Consider the following 19,777-nt stretch of genomic DNA (forward strand, 5'->3'; position numbering starts at 1 on the left):
AGACTTCTGATGATTTCCTCCCATTCTTTTTAGTTTTCTAAAGGGTTCCAAATGTTCCTTACTATACACTGATCACATTTTAAAGTAAAAAGGCTTTAACCAAAATACCCCCTCATAAAACATATGTAAAGCATTGTTATAAAGTCTAGTATAAGTTAAAAGGCCAAGTCCATACCAATTCTTTTTGACAAATAGTTAAATGTGTCATGTAGCCAAGCTGCCATATTCATCATGACAGCTTTTATAATTTTAGGTAAAACTGATTTTTTTTTTTTGCGGTATGCGGGCCTCTCACTGTTGTGGCCTCTCCCGTTGCGGAGCACAGGCTCCGGACGCGCAGGCTCAGCGGCCATGGCTCACAGGCCCAGCTGCTCCGTGGCATGTGGGATCTTCCCAGACTGGGGCACGAACCCGTGTCCCCTACATTGGCAGGCGGACTCTCAACCACTCCGCCACCAGGGAAGCCCGGTAAAACTGATTTTTAAAGAGTAGCAAATAAAAAAAATTACAAGCTAATTACCTTTCCACATGCTATCCTAGAATCACAACAAACAATGGATATATTTCTTTTGTCTAGTTGATAATCAGTTAGTTCTTCCTTAGCTGACTCTACTTCTGGAATATCCATGGAAAGTTGATAAGAAATTGTTTTAAACTGCTTTGCATCTAATGGGAAAAGAATCACATGAAATACATATATGATGTTTAAAACTTTACAAAACCTCTCTTCTAAAATGAAATTTCCAACTCTGTTATGGATGCATTGATTCATTGGACATTTTTTTAATGGAAGAAAAATGAGGACCTCCCTCTTTTGTTTAAAAAAATGAGAAATTCTCATTTGGTTGAAAGAAAAATAATGATGATTTTCATTATGTGGAGTTTTCTGGCCTTAGCTTTAGTAGAAAACAGTTGAATACCAAGGAATTTTATACTAGGGGTTTAGTTGAAAAAAAAAATCTTCTCTAAGTATCTTTTCAATGGCTCTGAGTCATAGAGGAGGAGCCTGATGCTCAGAAATATTAAATAATTTAACCCCAATTGGGCAGCCTATGAGGAGAAAAGCAAGGACATAAATCCAGAACTTCTGATTCTAAAATCGGCGACCCTTCAGTTGTACCAGGTACTACAGCTATACTGGCCAGCTGACCGATGGGGTCAGCTATATAAGAAAGGAATCTGATTTATTTTTGACAGATTTTCTATATCCTAGCTTGAAACAAAATGGGATGTATGTTTGATAAAACGAGAGACAATGAACTCAAAAGCTCTTTCTAGCTATCTGTAAAGTGCTCTATAGATGTTGCTAATTTATTTCAATCAGTAACAACAGTGAGCTGAAGACTAAAAACTTCCAAGGCAGATGACGGAAAAGCGGGATTTTCTGAGCCATTTTGACTGATGTATGATTTCATTTTGGGCAAAATGAAAAATTTTAATGTTATTTTTAGAATACGTCAATTTTTGCTCTTGGTCAAACATATGAGCTTTCTGATCTATAACATCAGCGTTAAGGAACTTACCTTCTTCAGAGAAAGTAGTCTGTTCTTTTGTTAATATTGCATAGTGTTTGGCCATTTGTCGCTCCTGTTTTCTACAAAATCAAAAAATATGATGCATAAGTCAAATATGTTGGAAGTTTAAAACAGTATACTATAAATTTTTACTTTTTAAACGCTCTTCCTTGTTATTTTTATCTGTTATTACTTGTGAATCAAGTCATTTATTCAGTGTGCGTGTGTTTCTACTATATTTAGTGGACAGATTTCTCCAATATAGGAATTCTGAATTGCCCTGAGAATTTGGGGTTGGCAAATTTCTACTCTTAAGTCAGTGAGTTCACTGAGTTTCTGAAATCTGACTCTTACAATGTCCACCAGGAATTGCAATAGGTTTGCTTTGGCCAATTTTTGTTTCTTCACTGGGAATGCATCTTCAAAATGATCTATTTTGAGAAAATGAGGTTCATTTTACAAAAAACTCTCTAACTAAGTGGGCCTATCTGAGTTTTAATATCAAAGGCTCACTGGTACCTCTGCAAAGCTTTTTCCTTTGCTTTGAGTCTGTCGACTTCACTGCCGTGGGCGGCATGAGGTTCAATACAGATTAATTCAGCTTTAGAGTTTTGGATTTTTTGTTTTTCCTCATAGATGTAGTCAATCAGGTTTTGGAAATAACTACAACAGGAGGTCTGAAAAACAGAGTTCATTTTCATCTCATCAGTCCTAGATGAAGATAATTACAGGAGGGAAAAAACCCAAAAAATGGTAATGGGGTTTTGGATAACAATCTATCATAACATTTTTTTGGTAACAGTTTTATTGAGATATAATTCACATATCATACAATTCACCCATATAAAGTGTACAAGTCAATGGTTTTTAGTGTTGGGTTGGCCAAAAAGTTCGCTCAGGTTTTTCCATAACATTGTAGGAAAAACCCGAATGAACTTTTTGGCCAATCCAATATAGTCACAGAATTTTGCAACCACCACAACAATCAATTTTAGAAACTGAAACCTGTACCCATTAACAGTTACTCCTTATTCTCCTCTCCTCTCAGCCCCTGGCAGCCACTAATCTATTTACTGTCTTTATAGATTTGCCTGTTCTGTACAGTTCATATAAATGGAATCATACAACATGTGGTACTTTGTGACTTGCTTCTTTCACTTAGCATGATATTTTCATATATGTCGTAGCATGTATAAGTACTTCATTTCTTTTTATGGCTGCATAATATTTCATTGTATGGATACCCCACATTTATTTACCCTTTCATCAGTTGATAAATATCTGGGTTGTTCTCACTTTTTGGCTGTTATGAATCATGCTGCTGTGAACATTTGTATACACATTTCTGGGTGGACATATGTTGTGAATTTTCTTGGGTATATACCTAGGAAGGGAATTGTTTATTGGGTTATATGGTATCTGTATGTTTAACTTTTTGAGGAATTGCCCAACTGTTTTCCAAAGCGGCTGCATCGTTTTATATTCCCCTTCAGCAGTGTATGAGGGTTCCAGTGTCTCTACATCCTTGCTAACACTTGTTATTATCTGTCTTTTGGGTTATAGTCATCCTAGTGGGTGTGAAATTGTATTCCATTGTGGTTATGATTTGCATTGCCCTGACGGCTAACACATAACTCTCTTAAGAATGGCAATGCAGGGAATCCTCTGGTAGTGCAGTGGTTAGGATTCTGGGCTTTCACTGCCAGGGTCCCAGGTTCAATCCCTGGAGAGGGAACTAGGATCCTACAAGCCACGCGGTGCAGCCAAAAAAAAAAAAAGAAAAAGAAAAAGAAAGGCAATGCAGTGGAAAGGTGCAGAAGAAAATACTACTTATGCTTAAATTAGTGTCTAAAAGTAACACTATTTCCTCAGTAAACCTGCTTTAGAACTTACATGTTCTACTAGTTCAGAGCTATTGTAGTCACAGGAAAGATCCACATTGGAGAGAAATGTTCTTAGATCGCTCCCACAGAATTCACACGTGGGCGATACCTCCTCCTCTTCTCTCTTCAGAAAGGAGACAAAAAATGAAGACATGCCCACAAGGAGGCCCAGAGCCTCTCAGAGCAGGCGGAGCCAGAGCCCTGGACAGAGCCAGCGAATGTCCAGTCAGACAACAGGGGTGATGAGGGATGTACAAACCTGCTTGAGAACTCCTGTCAGACAACATGAGGGCTCCCAGCGATGGTTAGTAGGGAACTTTCAGGGGTCTGAGAACCTATATCAGAAGGCACCAAGCCAGCAGGATCTGTATATTCCAGAAATGAGACATCATTTCTATTCAAGGGCTGTTAAGGGCTGGGGAGGCTGAAGTGGTGTTTTGGAGGCCTCTGTCTGGTGCAGCTCGGTGGGGTGCAGCTGAGCCCATCAGGAGCTCTGTGGGTCCTTGGGACGCCTCCTCAGTGTAAGAAGAAAGTTGCAGAAATGATTTTACTGTTGACATCAGTGTCCCTTGTCAAGCAGGGGGAGGTACAGTGTGTGACTAGATGCGGGACACAAAGGATAACACGTGTTTGATTTTGTGTAAATGGTCTAAGGTGTTTAAATACCATAAACTCTTCCAAGAAGTTTCAACTAAGGGCTTCCCTGGAGGCACAGTGGTGGTTGAGAGTCCACCTGTCGATGCAGGGGACACGGGTTCGTGCCCCGGTCCGGGAAGATCCCACATGCCGCAGAGCGGCTGGGCCCGTGAGCCATGGCTGCTGAGCTTGCGCGTCCGGAGCCTGTGCTCCACAGCGGGAGAGGCCACAACAGTGAGAGGCCAGCGTACCGCAAAAACAAAAAAATAAATAAATAAAAATTAAAAAAGAAGTGTCAGCTAAGAAAAAGTTTTGACATTACTATGTAGGCCACTTTTTACAATGCTCAACTTTCTAAAATAAATTAGAGTCCTTTCTCAAGGGAAGCCCCAGTTGGGGCACCACATTCTCCTGTCTGTGCTGTGAAGGTAATCCAGGAGGGGGAGGGGAGGCTAGAGGATGCAAGAGGAGGCTGGGAGTTACGGACGCAGGTGACTTAGTGAGGGGTGGATGCACTATGGCCCTCTTAGTGCTCTGAGGTCATGGCTGTGACTGCAGAGGCTCCTGGCAGGTGAGCAGCCAAGCTTCGGCACAGGCCTCCAGGAAAAGACCCAGATCATGGCTTGCATGTCATGAAACCACCAGGGCACCTGTAGTTGCCATGGAAACCATTCTCCGAGCCTGGCAAAATGACCGCCATGGGGCCAAAGGGTGACTGAGATGGCCGGTGCAGCCAGGGACTCTAGAGTACAGTCCAGTATAATTAGGCCATGCAAAGTACCCGGTAATAAGTACTGCACATCGCTGAAAACACAACACTCAGGGAGGAAAGCCTTGTAAGAGAGAGATGGTGGTGACGAATCCAGGACAGCTACCAAATGATGGAATGGGCAGGAAGAGCTTGGCACCACCAGGCCAGCTACAGACTGTGCCGCCAGCATCTCGGTAGTGAACTCCTCTGCCCATGGCCCCTTCACCCCTTCACCTGGGGGCAAAGTAAGTAAAGATGCTTCAAAAGACATGAGTGGGGGTGGAATTTCCACCTCAAGAGGGTGTGGCTGAAGAGGAGAGCTGGCCAACCAGCTGCTGCTGCCCCCGAACTAGACCAGTGTCCAGGCCCATCTCAGAAGACCTGAAAGGTGGGCCCAGGGATGCAGGTGGAGCCAGTCCTGTCCAGGGGCCGGTATAGGGACAGCTCTGTGGAAGGAGGTCCCCAAGGCCTTCCTCATGTTCAGGCGCATCTCTGGGTGTCAGGGGAAGAGAGCTCAAGAAACTTCCTGGATACAAGCCTTTGTGCTTCAGAAAAAGGAAGGTGCTATGTTTGAAGAAAGAATTTCAGCCTGAAGAGTCTATAAGGTGACCATAAAATTTAGAAACCTGGGCAAATATAAACAGTAAATGTTGACTCATATTACGTTACGTGATGTATTTAATGCGTTACCAGGCATTAGAATCACATAGTTCAACGTGCTGCACAAAATGACAATGAACACCAACCACATTGGTGCATCCACAAGGCATTCCCGTCAACTCCTGCACACACATCTGTGCCGTCCTGCCTCACATGATTGGTATCTCTTATTTCAGTGAATAAGCCTGTACCTTTAGTGTACCCCAAAAGAAGTAATCAAGGAGGTTCCAGTCTGGGGAGTGTGCAGCTCTCTCCACAGGGCCATGCCGTGCAAGTTTGGAAATAATCATACCACCGGTCAGTCCCTTACCTCTGTGGCAAAGCAGGGTGGTTTGTATCCTGTTGGAATTACTAAGGTGACCTCTCCCTTGCCCATTGAATGCAGACATTAATTGGTTACTTAATGTGATCAAATATAGCTAACGTTCACCTGTGCTGCCAGGCTTTATGACCACTGTTATAGGTTGAGTTGTGCTCCCCCAAAGGCTCTGTTGAATTTCTAACCCCTGGTACCTGTGAATGTGGCCTGACTTAGAAACGGGGTCTTTGCAGATGGATTCAAGTTAAGATGAGGTCATTAGGGTGGGCGCTAATCCAGTATGACTGGTGTCCTTGGAGAAGAGGGACATTTGGACAGAGACACACAGAGCATGCTGGGACAGCCAAGGCAGAAATTGGAGTGATGCAGCCGCAAGCCAAGGAATGCCAAGGATTGACAGCCACCACCAGAAGCTCAGAAGAGGCAAGGAGGGACTCTCCCCTCCAGGTTAGACTTGCTGACACCTTGATTTTGGACTTCCAGCCTTCAGAACTGTGAAACAATACTTTTCTGTCGCTGTAAGCCACCTAGTTTCTGGTATTTTGTTACAGCAGCCCTAAGAAACGAATACAGCCACCCTAAGTGCTATTCCAAGTAAATGAGCTCTTTGCCTTTTTTTTGTAAAAGTATGTTCACTGTCTTTTGTGCAGATCATCATGTGGCTTTTTATACAATTTATTACAGTAAAAGCAAAAAGAAATATAAATGAAAATTACCTTGAACTTAATGCCTAAATTGGAACTCTCTTGTCTGAATGTGAGAATAGATGGTGGCCCGATGCTGGGTAGTGTTCTCAGAGAGGGCTCAAAAAGTGTTATGAAGTCGTCCTTAAACTAGATTTTAAAAAGAGGGAGAAAGAAAAAAGTTGAAGATTGAATAAGTGATTTTTACCATGAGTTCAGTGTACTAGTTGGACTGATAAATATTTCTTACCTCCAGCTCACATAAAATATTTAGTTTTGGCTCTTCTGGGTTAATTACCCATTGTGCTGAAGACAAAAAGACATATTTAGAAGGAATGTTTGAAAACTCTGTGCAGTGTATTCCATTTTCTCTAGTTTGAAGATCCTAGCCCATGACACACACTCACTCACATACACACACACACACACACACACACACACACACACACGTGCTGTCTAAATGCTCTGAAACCCTACCTTCACCACCTTCTTGCATATACTCTTAGGGGAACTCTTTTCTAAAGGGGTTGGACACCATCCAAGTTAAGGCTGGTTCCCTAAGGGCAGTTTGCCTTTGCCAGCAGAGGGGATGACGCCAAACATCCAGTTACCTCTTAATTTAGAAGCTAGATTTTCAGGTTCATCTTCCTTCTTTACAGAGGGCACTTCCTTCTCTGTAAAAAGAGTGTACATTTGTCATCAGTCCTGACAAAGGATGAAAGAAGTCTAATAGAAAAGAAAATATGCCTCTTGGAAAAATAAGTGCCCTTTTTGTGTTTTATTTTTAATTTTAAAAATTTTTTGCCTTTTCCCAAATAACATTTTGTCAACAGTAAGTAACAAACAGAGAAGACTCACCACTAATGAATCACATTTAAAAATGCTTCCTTGCTTCTTTTTAGTCTTAGAATGCTACACGAATGCATATTTTATTTGATTATAATCATGGTTTGCAGACCCTTTTGTGTTCTGCCTTTTAAAGTTACTGTTCTGTCTAATTTATGACTATTATTCTGCAAAAGATGTTTCAGAGAGAAGAGTGCTGGCGTGGGGTGAGAGGGCAGTTCCCAGTTCAAGACAGTGAACTAAACCACCAGAATAATTCCCTCTGCAGATCCCAGGGCAATACTGGAAATTGCGAAGACAGCCATCTATCAACGCACGAGCCGCTTGGAGTAAATGTCTGGACAGGTAAGCAGACAGGACTGGGATGATGAAAAACCAATCGGAACAACCTACAATGAGACAGAGGTAAAGGGAGAGGGCAGACCCATTTTCCCTGTATAGCCAGGGCTGGTGCTGGAGAAAGCGATGGGCTTCAGAAGATGACATACTGGGCTTCCCTGGTGGCGCAGTGGTTGAGAGTCCGCCTGCCGATGCAGGGGAAGCGGGTTCGTGCCCCGGTCTGGGAAGATCCCACATGCCGCGGAGCGGCTGGGCCCGTGAGCCATGGCCGCCGAGCCTGCGCGTCCGGAGCCTGTGCTCCGCAATGGGAGAGGCCACAACAGTGAGAGGCCCGCGTACCACAAAAAAAAAAAAAAAAAAGAAGATGACATACTTCCTATGTTGAGTACCTGAACAATTAAAAAGTATGTTTTGGGCATTTTGCCCAACAGAAATGCCAGCACAGGTATTTAAAAAAAAACAAAAAACGAATGAACAAGACTTTCATTAAGGCATTATTTGTCATAGAGAAGAGGTCAAAACACAAAACCAAACCAAACCAAACAACCCTGCAACATCTAACAATCAGATGTATTACATAAGTCACAGTAACTGTAGGTATATAAGGCAATACTACATAGTCATTTCAAGGAATTAGATCAATATTTCCTGACATGGAAAGATGTCCCTGATACACTGCTAAGTAAAAAAAATTAAAGAAGAGATAAAACTGCTGTTATTCACAGGAAATGTAATTGTCTAGTGGACTTTTAACTGATAAAATATTAGAATAAGAAAGTTCAGCAGGGGAATCAGATACAAGATTAATGCATTGAAATCAATAGTTTTCCTATACATTGACAAGAACCAATTAGAAAATATAATAGGAAAAAAAAGATTCCAATTATTACATCAATAAAAGACAACTGTAAAACACCTAGGAATAAACTAATAAGAGGTGCATATCAGTTCTCCATTAAAAAAACCTACAAAACAATTGAAAAGGTACATTAGGTTCCTGCTGTTAAAGTAATCAAACAAGGAAGCCATTAGATGAGGGGGCTCTAATGCCTTGGTAGCCAATCGTTAAGCAAAGTGAAACCTAAGCCAGAGTCAATTCCTCAAGGTTAATGCCTCAAGGTTAAGAACAACTCATAGCAAACAGCCAACCGGGCTTTCCCAAATACAGTTAAGTCCTCTACATACGAACCTTCAAACTGCGAACTTTCAAAGATATGAACGTGCGTTCCCACGTCCAATCACATAAATTAGTTCACGTGTCTGGCGTACACTGTCACGTGCATGCATCCTCTACAAGTGGTTGTGCTTTTGTGTACTTTACTGTACAGTACTGTTGGCTGTGCAACACGAGGAGCTGACTAATGAAGACCTGATGGAATTGGAGGCCCAGAGAAAGGACGAAGAGAGACAAGAGGAAGAAGTAACTGAAGAACCGAAGAGATTGACGACGCAGGAGATGGCAAGGGGATTTTCTTTATTTGAGGAGGCGCTGTTAGCTTTTGAGGCATAGGATGGTACACGAAGGTTGCAGCAGCCGTTCAGAATGCAATCCAGTGCTACCATGTCATCTATGACAAGAAAAAAAGAGCTACTACCCAGATATCGCTGGATCCTTTTTTCAAGAGGGTAGATAGAACTGAATCTGGCAAGGAACCAGAACCTGTGCCATCCACGTCTGGCATGAGTGAAATTGCCTTCCGTCTCCTATTGCTGACGATCCTTCATCTCTACCACCTCCCACCTCGTCTCCCTCCTCCAGTCAGTAACTCTTCTTGCCTGTTCCCTCGATGCCAGCCCAAGTATCCCAGCTGTTGTACTGTACTACTGTACTTTTCAACGTACTGTACTGTAAGATTTAAAATGTTTATTTTTTGTTTCTTTTTTATATAGTATTTGTGTGAAAAGTATTATAAACCTATTACAGTACAGTACTACATAGCTGATTGTGTTAGTTGGGTACCTAGGCTAACTTCGTTAGACTGAACAAATTGGACTTACGAACACGCTGTCGGAGTGGAAGTCGCTCATATGTAGGTGACCTACTGTAATGCAACCTTGAGCAATAGCCAATCAAATGATTTCCTTGCTTTGCTCCCACAACTTCTCTATAAAAACCTCTCCTTAGCTCTTGTCTGTGGAGTGCTCCTAACCACTTCTGGTTTGGCGCTGCCAGTTTCCAATCCACATCTGCTCAAATAAACTCTTAAAAATTTGAAAATGCCTCATCTTATCTTTGAACGCTGCAGAGCAGGACCAAAGAATCAACTTGTCAAACTCCACTGAAAAACTTCATCACAATTACATTGAATATATAGATTAATTTGGGAATAATTAACATGTTTTTAATATTAGGTTTAATATTATATTAATATTATGCGTCTAATTTTTAATTTTCTAAAAAAAATTATTTATTTATTTTTGGCTGTGTTGGGTCTTCGTTTCTGTGCAAGGGGTTTCTCTAGTTGCGGCGAGCGGGGGCCACTCTTCATCGCGGTGCGCGGGCCTCTCACTATCGCCACCTCTCTTGTTGCGGAGCACAGGCTCCAGACGTGCAGGCTCAGTAGTTATGGATCACGGGCCTAGTTGCTCCATGGCATGTGGGATCTTCCTGGACCAGGGCTGGAACCCGTGTCCCCTGCATTGGCAGGCGGATTCTCAACCACTGCACCACCAGGGAAGCCCAAATTTTTAATTTTTATGTTAGATTTTGTCACTCCTCTGTGCAGACCCTCCAGTGACTTCCCACTTCATTCTCACTGAGTAAGATTTGGTCCTTGTTGTCTCTCTGATTTTATCCCGTAGGGCCCACCTCCTTACTTACCCCACTGCAGCCAAGCTGGCTGCCTCCTTGTTCTAGAAGGAAGCACTTGTTCTTCCCTGTGCCTGGAACACTCTTCCCCCAGAGATCATTATCACTCTCTCTCCTCCTTGAGGTCTTTACTCAAATATTTCAGCTTCTCAGTGAAGATTTCCCTCAGCATCCTGGGTAAGCTTGTACCCATCTACCCAACATTTCCCATCCCTCTCCCTGCTTTATTTTCCTCCTTAGCACTTACATTATGTAAGATATTGTGTATTTACTTATTTTATGTATCATTTATCTCACTATTACTTCCACCTCCCACATTTTAATAGAATACCTTTGAGACAGGGGGTTTGTCTGCTTTATTCATTGCTGTTACCTTACAACAGGAAACTGACCTATGACAGGTGCTTGGTGTGTGCTCAATAAACATCTCATGAATAAGTGATATAACGTAAAACAAATGGTAAAATTGAAAGGAAAGGCTATTCATAATGACCACTTCTGAGGAATATACTGGGATAAGTTAAAAACTTAATGTTTACATTATATTTTTCTTAATGGTTTGATGTTTAAAAAACAGCACACATGTTGCTTCTATAATAAAAAATAAAGATGTGTTTCAAAATATGATGGCAGATTATTTCTTGGTGTGAACACAGGTGCTACCATTTGTTAAAGGCTCAGTGCCAAGGAGTTTAAATGTTGAGTTTCATTTTGATCTTCATAACAGTCCTGTTACAGAAGGATTATTATGGCCAACAGACAAAGAAACAGAGTCAATGAGGTTAAGTGACTTGCCCAGTTGTCATGGTGTTAGTTTGTTTTGGGGCTGGGATTCAATCCTAGCTCTCCTGCCCATCTACACCAGTGCCCTTTCCAGTGTACAATCCCATCTCCCAGCAAAAGCTAAAAAACCAAACTACTTACTTGGCTGCTCCATGCCTGACAATTCTTGAAGCCAACTTTCTTCTGTTTGTACTGATGTTGGAATTCTTGGATACAGATTGTGATAGACAGCCCTGAAATTTAGACAAAATGTTAGTTTTCAGTATACCTATAGAGTTGTTAGCAGTTCTTCTAAATCTAGTACATTTAACAATCAAATAACAGATGTTCTTAGAAGATCCTGATTTCTTTTTCCTTTGAAATATTTTCTTCCGTTCTTATGTCTTCAGTAAAGTCAGGCACCGTGTGTTTGCATCATATCTGTTCTTTGCAAGGCACTCCTCTCTCAATCCTGGAGGCTCCCAATACCGTATTATTTCTCTCACGGAGTAAATTACTGCCTCTCTATCTGTGCTGTGTGTTGGTGGTGGTGGCGGCGATGGTGATATGTGTGTTTAAACATTTACTTGAATTTAAATTAGAACGTGTTGTTCATTTTAAAATAGCTTTAAAATAATCCAAGCTCTTTTTAAAGGGCTGAAGTTAAATGCGTGGTAATTTAGCAGTCTGTATTCTTTCCACAAGCAGTTTAATCATTTAGTTATCATCTACATGATAGGAAGCAGGAATTTATTGACTTTTACTAGCTAAAATGACTGTTACTGGTAACAAGTAAACAATACCTATTGCTTTTCAAGTTCCTTTACCTCTTTGAATTTCAATTTTTTTTGCCATAATTTGCTGGCTCTTCTAAAATTATCAAACAAAAATTTCCCAAATAATTTAGTCAACTTTAGGATTGTCACTTTTTCACCTTTCTCAGTTCTTTCATGTCTCCACCTTCCTTTTTGGTGCTTTGTTCCTTGAAACATTGTGTGTTGAGAACTCCTCTACAAAAGTCACCTGAACAAGTCTCTGGGGGAGTCCTATTTGTCTAAGTTCCCATGGAAAAAAGTTATGGGACCAAGAGTAAAGGAACATTGACGAGCAATCCCTAGACAACGTTTTACATTTCAGTGTTTTCCCAATACAGTAGTTAACAAAATCAATACATAACTCGTCTAGGTCTCTGCCTCCCTTGAACCAACATGAAAGATTGTTTCTGAAATTCTGTGTAAAGATGGCAGACATCGGAGGATAAGAACAAAATTAACATTTCCTGAGAACTTACTGTGTTGTAGTAGATACATAGTAGTTGCTTTACTTACATTACTTCATTTATCTTTACAAAAACCAATCAAGGTAGGAATTAGTATACCCTTTTAAAAAATTTTTTATTGGAGTATAGTTGATTTACAATGTTGTGTTAGCTTCAGGTGTACAACAAAGTCAATCAGTTATATATATACATATTTCCACTTTTTTTTTTTTTTTTTTAGATTCTTTCCCCATATAGGCCATTACAGAGTACTGAGTAGAGTCCCCTGTGCTATACAGCAGGTAGTATTCCTTTTCTATAGGCAAGGAAATCGAGGCTCTGGGGGGCCCTCTCAAAATCAAACATGGCAGAGGCAGATGGGGCCCAGACCTATTTGGCTCCAAAACCTGTGTTTCTCCAGATTCATCTGCCTCCTAAAGTTTGCCCCAGAATAGTAATAGGGCAATGAAAAGTAGAAATTGAGCCAATATTGGTTGCATTTCTGTGTCTTTTAAGGACAGATTTCCTTAAAAACACAATCTCACCACATTCACCAGAGAATGCTTTGACGTATAGAAGAAGCATCTTCTTAGGAAGATTTATGAAGAGAAATTAAGAATTTGATTTAGGAAAGAGAGGTTCCCATATGATAGTCCAGGTCAAGATGGCACCTGAACACACAATTCTCCCCTTCCGTCCAAGATCTTATTGAACTAACAAACACTTCAAACCCACAAACAGCCATAGCCCTGGAAAACAAGCAATAGCCCTGGAAAACAAGCAATAGCCCTGGAAAACAAGCAATAGCCCTGGAAAACAAGAGCGGTGTCATCAGTAGCCAAGTAATATTGAAGAAGTCCTTAAAAGAAAGAAAATAAATGGCCTCAGGTTGATGGGAAACTAGAGCAGAGACCACCACAGCTCAAGATAAGAGACATAAAGTTCTTCCAAAGGGAACTCCTGAGAAGCTCCTACCCTGGACTCGACCAAATGCAGAGGGGAGGGGGCTGGAGACGGCCATCAGGGTAGTTCAAGGAGTGAACATGGAACAGCTGGCCAGTCAGACCGCTTCCTCTCCTCTTACACAGGGCAGTTGGCAGCAGTTGTGTTTATTTCCAGATGAAGCCCAAAGAACTGGTTTCTAAAAAGCCTGCCTGGGGAAGTTTTAGGTCTGAAAGAGAAGCAGAGTGCAGGATGAGTTACTCAGGACCTACCCAACAGGCTTGGGTGAAAAAGGAGGAAGGGAGAGTCCCAGGAAAGAAATGCATGAGGAACTCCAACCACACAGTAAAGTGTCCATATCATAACTAGTAATAGTGGGCTTACCCACCTTGTCTGCTCCCTGCCGACACCCCACAGGAAGCTGGCTGTGACTGCCTTACCCACTCACGCAGGACTCACAGTCAACCTTCCCCTGCCAGCCCAGTCAGGAAACAGAACTACTTGGCTGCAGGACTCCTATCTTAGTTTTAGCTACCTATCAGTCATTCATTGATAAATGCAATTGGATAACCAAGGATTACCAGCCACTTAAGGACAATCCATAGCATGGAATAGATGGACCAAGAAAAACAAACAGAACAAGTGATCTTGAAAGAAAAAAGAAGAAATACAAAAAACAAAGGAGAACTTTAGTATTTTATAACAGTACCCTCAAAGAGATTTAAACACACACACACACACACACACACACACACACACACACCTATTCAGAGAGTAAGAATCGGTTCTTGGAAATTATATGAACCCCCAAATAAAAAATTCTGTACAAAGGCTACATCGTAGCATGTAAACACCAAAAATCTTGACGATATCCAAGAAGTCCAACAGCCAGCTAGTAGGAGTTCCGAAGGAAAGAATAGAGAAAATGAATGGAAGGAAATAAATATCAGAAGGGTTTGAAAATCAGACTGATCAGCAATACTGGATACTAGAAGGCAATGAAGCAATGTCTTCGGAGCTCTGAGGGGAAATGGTTGTTTTTTTTTTGCGGTACGCAGGCCTCTCACTGTTGTGGCCTCTCCCGTTGTGTAGCACAGGCTCCGGATGCGCAGGCTCAGCGGCCATGGCTCACAGACCTAGCCACTCCTTGGCATGTGGGATCTTCCAGGACCGGGGCACGAACCTGTGTTCCCTGCATTGGCAGGCAGACTCTCAACCACTGCACCACCAGGGAAGCCCGGGAAATGGTTTTAAACCTATTCTTTTATGCCAGGTTATATTATTAATAAAGTATGAGGGCAAAAGGAAGAAATTTCAAGACAGGCAAGAACTCAGAAATTTGACTACCCATGAGATCAATATGAAATAATTACCTGAGGAGTTTCTCCAGCAAAAAGAAAAGGAATAAAAGAAAGAAAACAATATGGAAAACAAGGAAGTATGGCCATTGAGCCCAACTCAGAAAAATTGAAGACAACTAAAAACTGAGAGTTGAGAAGTTCTTCTTTTAGGAGCCAAGTTTTACAGACATAGGATTTCATTTTCTTGTGCATGAATGCAGTCACATCATTGGGTTCTTAGCAGGAAATTATGAGTATTGGTTATTGGTCTTCAATTTTTAGAATCAACTTGTACCCAAAGCACTAAGAGCTAATTATAATTACAAAATATGCCAACACTATAAAACTTGGTAAAGTAATATGACTTTATAGGACTATATATTATATATTTTAATAAGGTCTGTTAAATAATTTGTTAATTGGGAGAGGAAAGGGTGAGAGGAGAGAGAGAAGGAAGTAGAAGTGCATTAAGGTGTTAATTTTTCAAAATAGAGTTAATAGTTACTAAAATTGATAAATCAAGAAGTAGAGGTTTAAATCCTTTAAAGTCCTAAAGGTTAGAAAATATAAAAATAATCTAACTACTGAAAATGGAGAGGAGGGAAGTAGTGTGTTACATTCCTCAGCTTTCATGGTGGGAAGTCAGTAGCTATGTCAAAAATTAATAAGTCAAGGAATGAAAATATGCTATTTAAATTATACTGGAAACAAAACAAGCTGTTAACTATGTTAACTCTGGTGAGTGGAAGTAGGAGCAGAGAAGGGTACAGAAATTTTAAATTTTATGGCTTTGTCTACTTTATTGTTTTAACCATGTACATATATTATCTTTTATTAAAATGTTGACTTGGATAAATAAAAACATATAAGTGGGGCAGAACAATTCTCTTTCTGCTTAAAAATGGAAAGTTGCTTATCAAAGCAAAACTGAGGTGAACAATAATCTGAGATTGTGGACCATGTTTGGTGTGAGGTTTCAGGGAAGACTGATAAAGATGTTCCAAATGTGTTTCTCTGGTGTCTTCCTGTTATAGTTAGAAGTGCTTGGAGGCTAATAGCAATAACAACAACAAGAAAAAGAAACCGTACTGGCCACTCTCCACCACAGGTGTCCCTGATCACCCCTAAATTTAGCCAATAGAGACTTATGTCCTAAAGCCTCATAGCACTTACTGTTGTGCACATGGCATTTATGATCTCATGCTATATTAGTAAGTAGACATGTCATCTCTGCAGGTAGATAATAAGCCGGTGATGGGCAGGGACCCTGTCTATCTCCTCCAAAGTGTCTAACAGTGTAGATTAAAAAACACCTTTTTGAATAAATCGGTTGTAAGTGCCCTGGATGATTTTACTCTACTTCCTGACATGTTTATTCCAAAAGTAAACATCATCAGCTTCAAAAAATAATAATATAGAACACTGAAAACAATTTCTTACCTATCTAAATTCGTTTCAGACGTGTCTTTCTTAAATGTCTGAAATATTTTAGGAAAACCTGTTGAATGAAACATTAAACAATTTAGCCATTCCCTTTAAATCAGTGGCTCTCAAAAGGACACTTTTGCCCCCCAGGAAACATTTAGCAACGTTTAAAGACATTTTTGATTGTCACAAAGCCCGGTAGGGGCTAACTGGCATGGTCAGAAGTAGAGGCCAGGGATGCTGCTAAACATCCTGTAATGCGTAGGGCAGTCCATCCTCCTGCCCTCAACACACGCGGCCCCAACAAAGAATGATCCTGACCAAAATGTCCATGCTGGGAGATGGACAAATCTACTGTAAGAAACTGCTGTGCCTCTCTTTTTAAGGAAGTGGCTGGAGTGGTTTCAGTCCAGGAAGTTAAACACAAAAGTGAATTGGTTTTGGCTGGGCTGTTTCAGTAGCAGAGCGCCCTTAAAGCACTACTCCTTCTTCAGGAGTGGCGCGCGCGCGCGCGCGGGTGTGTGCGTGTGTGCGCGCGCGCGCGCGCGTGTTTGAGGCGGGCGGCGGGGGAAGAGAATGGATGTAAGAGGACGCGATCACTGAATGCACGAAGTGGTATAAAATGCGCACTCCGTACAGCACTGCCTGTTTCCAGTTTGACGAGGCGTTTCCCCTTTATCCTCAGCTGTGGACCATCACAAGCTTTCAGTGTCTTGAGGGACTGAGATAAGGGTGTGTGTGAAGTCTTGTGTGTATTTGGAAACAGACTGCCGGGTAGACGAAGGCTCTAGAGGAGTTGGACCTGCCCTCCCCTAGGGACAGGGAAGCCTTCGAGGAACGGGCTGGGCGGGCCGGGGAGAGGTACTTTTTTGGGAGGAGGTGCTGGAGGGTGCACTCTCGCTGGCCACCGACGTCTGGCTCCACTTCAGGCTCGGCGTTCGGCTGAGCGTCGGCGTCGGGCTCAGGCTGGGGCTGACGACGCCGGCTAAGCGGGGGCGAAAGGCTTTGCATTCTTCCTCATCGCCATCTGCGAAGGCCAAAAGCTTCCATAAGTGCTCCTCGCTGAACCTCCCGTGGAGCGCCAGCTCCTTGTCCTGGTCCGCCGCCGCCGTGTCCTCCTCGTCCTCCTCCTCGGGCTTTCTGAAGCTGTGATGCGAGTGCATGTTGGCCGCGGCGGGCGGGAAGCGAGATCGCGCCTAGCTCAGGGGACACCGGCGGGTCCAGGCCTGGGGCGCGCGAGGCCTCCTGTGCGTCCGTCTCCCTGGGCAACGGCCGGCCGCGCGGCCCCCGAGTCTGGAGATTAAAGTCGCAGGACCCTTCAGGCCGGAGGACTGGCGCTGCGGGGAGGGGGGCGGAGAGGCACGGAGCGACCATGGGGAGCTAGGACCACTGAAATCTCCTTTCGCACCTGCTCTCCGGAGTCTCGGAGAACCCTAGCGGCCTGCCGTGAACTGATCTTCCTTTCCAATCTCTCTCAGCTCCTTTGGAGCCAGTCTTTCAAATTTTTTTAAAATTTAAAAAATGGAGGTATCGTTGACTTACACTATTATATGAGTTTCTAGTGTACAACATAATGATTCCATATTATGGTAGACCATACTTCATTTAATTTTATTATAAAATATTGGGGAGGCAGTCTTTTTTCTTTTTTGGACTGGGGGAGGGGGAGTGGCTACTAGCTATGGGCACCCATAAGGCCTCTTGGTAGTGCTGATGCCGGCGTTTGGATGCTTGCTGGAGCTTATGATAAAACTTTATTTACAAAAGCTGGCATTTGTCCTTGGTCGTAGTTTGCTGGCTTGGTTTTTTAAAACACTGCCTTAAATATTGTTTATCTTGATTGGTGAGATTTTTTTTTTTTTTTTTGCGGTACGCGGGCCTCTCACTGCTGTGGCCTCTTCTGCTGCGGAGCACAGGCTCCGGACGCACAGGCTCAGCGGCCATGGCTCACGGGCCCAGCCGCTCCGCGGCATGTGGGATCTTCACGGACCGGGGCACGAACCCGCATCCCCTGCATCGGCAGGCGGACTCTCAACCACTGCGCCACCTGGGAAGCCCTGATTAGTGAGATTTTTGATGCCACTTACATTTTGCGACCGAGGTGAGTGACTTGCTCTAGTCCAGGGCCTGATTGATGCTTGTTTCATCCATCCATCCAGGAGGTGGAAAAAGCTTGAGGCATCTGGCCACCAAGGCATCTCCTGTGTCTTTCTGGGGCTTTGTTTTCAGCTCGTTGTACTCGTTACCCCCGGAGCCAGAAACCAACTCAGGTTTGGCTGCTCATTGCTCAAAAGTCAATGGTCAAGAAGCAAGGGTAGGTGGAAAAAGAAAGGTGCTCTGTTCAGGAAGCTGGCAACCTGGGGAGGTGGCGAACTAGTGTCCCCCAAACCATCCCCCAATGGCCAGATCAGAGTGCAAGAGCCTTTAAAGGAAGCTTCAAGGATGTGCAGGCGGGGGCTATGTGCAGAGCAGCACAGTCAGCTCTGACCATCATCTTGAAACTGGTCATGCGGTGGTCTGGTCAGCGTCATCTTGATTGTTTTAAGCACAGTAAATCTTCAGCTCCAGGATCGGTGTGTTGCCATTTTCTTGAGGCCAGTCCCTGGAATTGTGCTAGCCATAGGTTCAGTACTGCTCAGGATGGAGCAGCTTATATTATGAGTACAGTCTGGTCATCATGCAGTTAGCTTTTTCCCTCTTGTGGTTGTTATAGTATCTGCAAAACAACTCAGGAATGTGTCTCAGATATTGTTATCTATGTCCTTCAGGGAGAACTAAAGATTCTGTGACTGCTATTTGGCTGATTTCCTGTTTATTTATTTATTTATTTTTGGCTGCGTTGGGTCTTCGTTGCTGCGCACGGGCTTTCTCTAGTTGTGGTGAGCGGGGGCTACTCTTCGTTGCGGTGCACGGGCTTCTCATTGTGGTGGCTTCTCTTGTTGCAGAGCACAGGTTCTAGGCATGTGGGCTTCAGTAGTTGCAGCATGCGGGCTCAGTAGCTGTGGCACTCGGGCCCTAGAGCGCAGGCTCAGTAGTTGTGGCACACGGGCTTAGTTGCTCCTTGGCTTGTGGGATCTTCCCAGACCAGGGATCGAATCTGTGTCCCCTGCATTGGCAGGCAGATTCTTAACCACTGCACCACCAGGGAAGTCCCGATTTCCTGTTTAAATTGTTACCAGTTCTCTAGGCCTAATTGCTATTTTTGTCACTACATGTCTACATCCTTTCAATCATTAATTCTTGAACCAGGCTTTTGTGACTCAGGGGAGGCTCCTAGGAGACTAAAGCCTTCTTCTACAAACAAGAAACAGGGGACACGGAAGAACTTTTGTACCTGAGAGGGTCCCGCAGGATCCTGCTTGGTTTCATACTTGCTAAAATTTGTGTAAGATATTTGTATACACACAAAAAAGTATACAGAATAATATAATGGACATCTGTTTACCTACTACTCAGACTGGAAGCTATAACTTCACCGTACAGTTCAACTTCTTTTTAAAAGCCTGTTAAGACTGAGAAGGGTTCCTGGTGGGAGGGATTGTGTTCCTGCTATTTGACTTCAGCTCTAAGTAAAGGATGCCAACTGAGATTCTATGTGGCTGAGGACATC

At 42.8% G+C, this 19,777-nt stretch overlaps 1 protein-coding gene across 1 annotated transcript in view; it reads right to left on the reverse strand.

Annotated features, from left to right (window-relative positions):
* Nucleotides 1-17,330, reverse strand: part of ERICH6 (glutamate rich 6) — a gene marked incomplete at both ends in the record, with an annotated part of 35,014 nt that extends 17,684 nt beyond the window's left edge. Inside the window, 10 exons of the mRNA XM_079705188.1 lie at nucleotides 521-666; nucleotides 1,524-1,594; nucleotides 2,034-2,191; nucleotides 3,408-3,521; nucleotides 6,480-6,596; nucleotides 6,697-6,752; nucleotides 7,058-7,120; nucleotides 11,365-11,456; nucleotides 16,183-16,240; nucleotides 17,033-17,330. Coding sequence (XP_079561314.1) covers nucleotides 521-666; nucleotides 1,524-1,594; nucleotides 2,034-2,191; nucleotides 3,408-3,521; nucleotides 6,480-6,596; nucleotides 6,697-6,752; nucleotides 7,058-7,120; nucleotides 11,365-11,456; nucleotides 16,183-16,240; nucleotides 17,033-17,330 — 1,173 coding nt within the window. The remainder of the gene's footprint in view (nucleotides 1-520; nucleotides 667-1,523; nucleotides 1,595-2,033; nucleotides 2,192-3,407; nucleotides 3,522-6,479; nucleotides 6,597-6,696; nucleotides 6,753-7,057; nucleotides 7,121-11,364; nucleotides 11,457-16,182; nucleotides 16,241-17,032) is intronic.
* Between the last annotated feature and the right edge of the window lie 2,447 nt (nucleotides 17,331-19,777).

Source organism: Hyperoodon ampullatus (assembly GCF_949752795.1).
Source record: "Hyperoodon ampullatus genome assembly, chromosome: 5".
NCBI lineage: Eukaryota > Metazoa > Chordata > Mammalia > Artiodactyla > Ziphiidae > Hyperoodon > Hyperoodon ampullatus.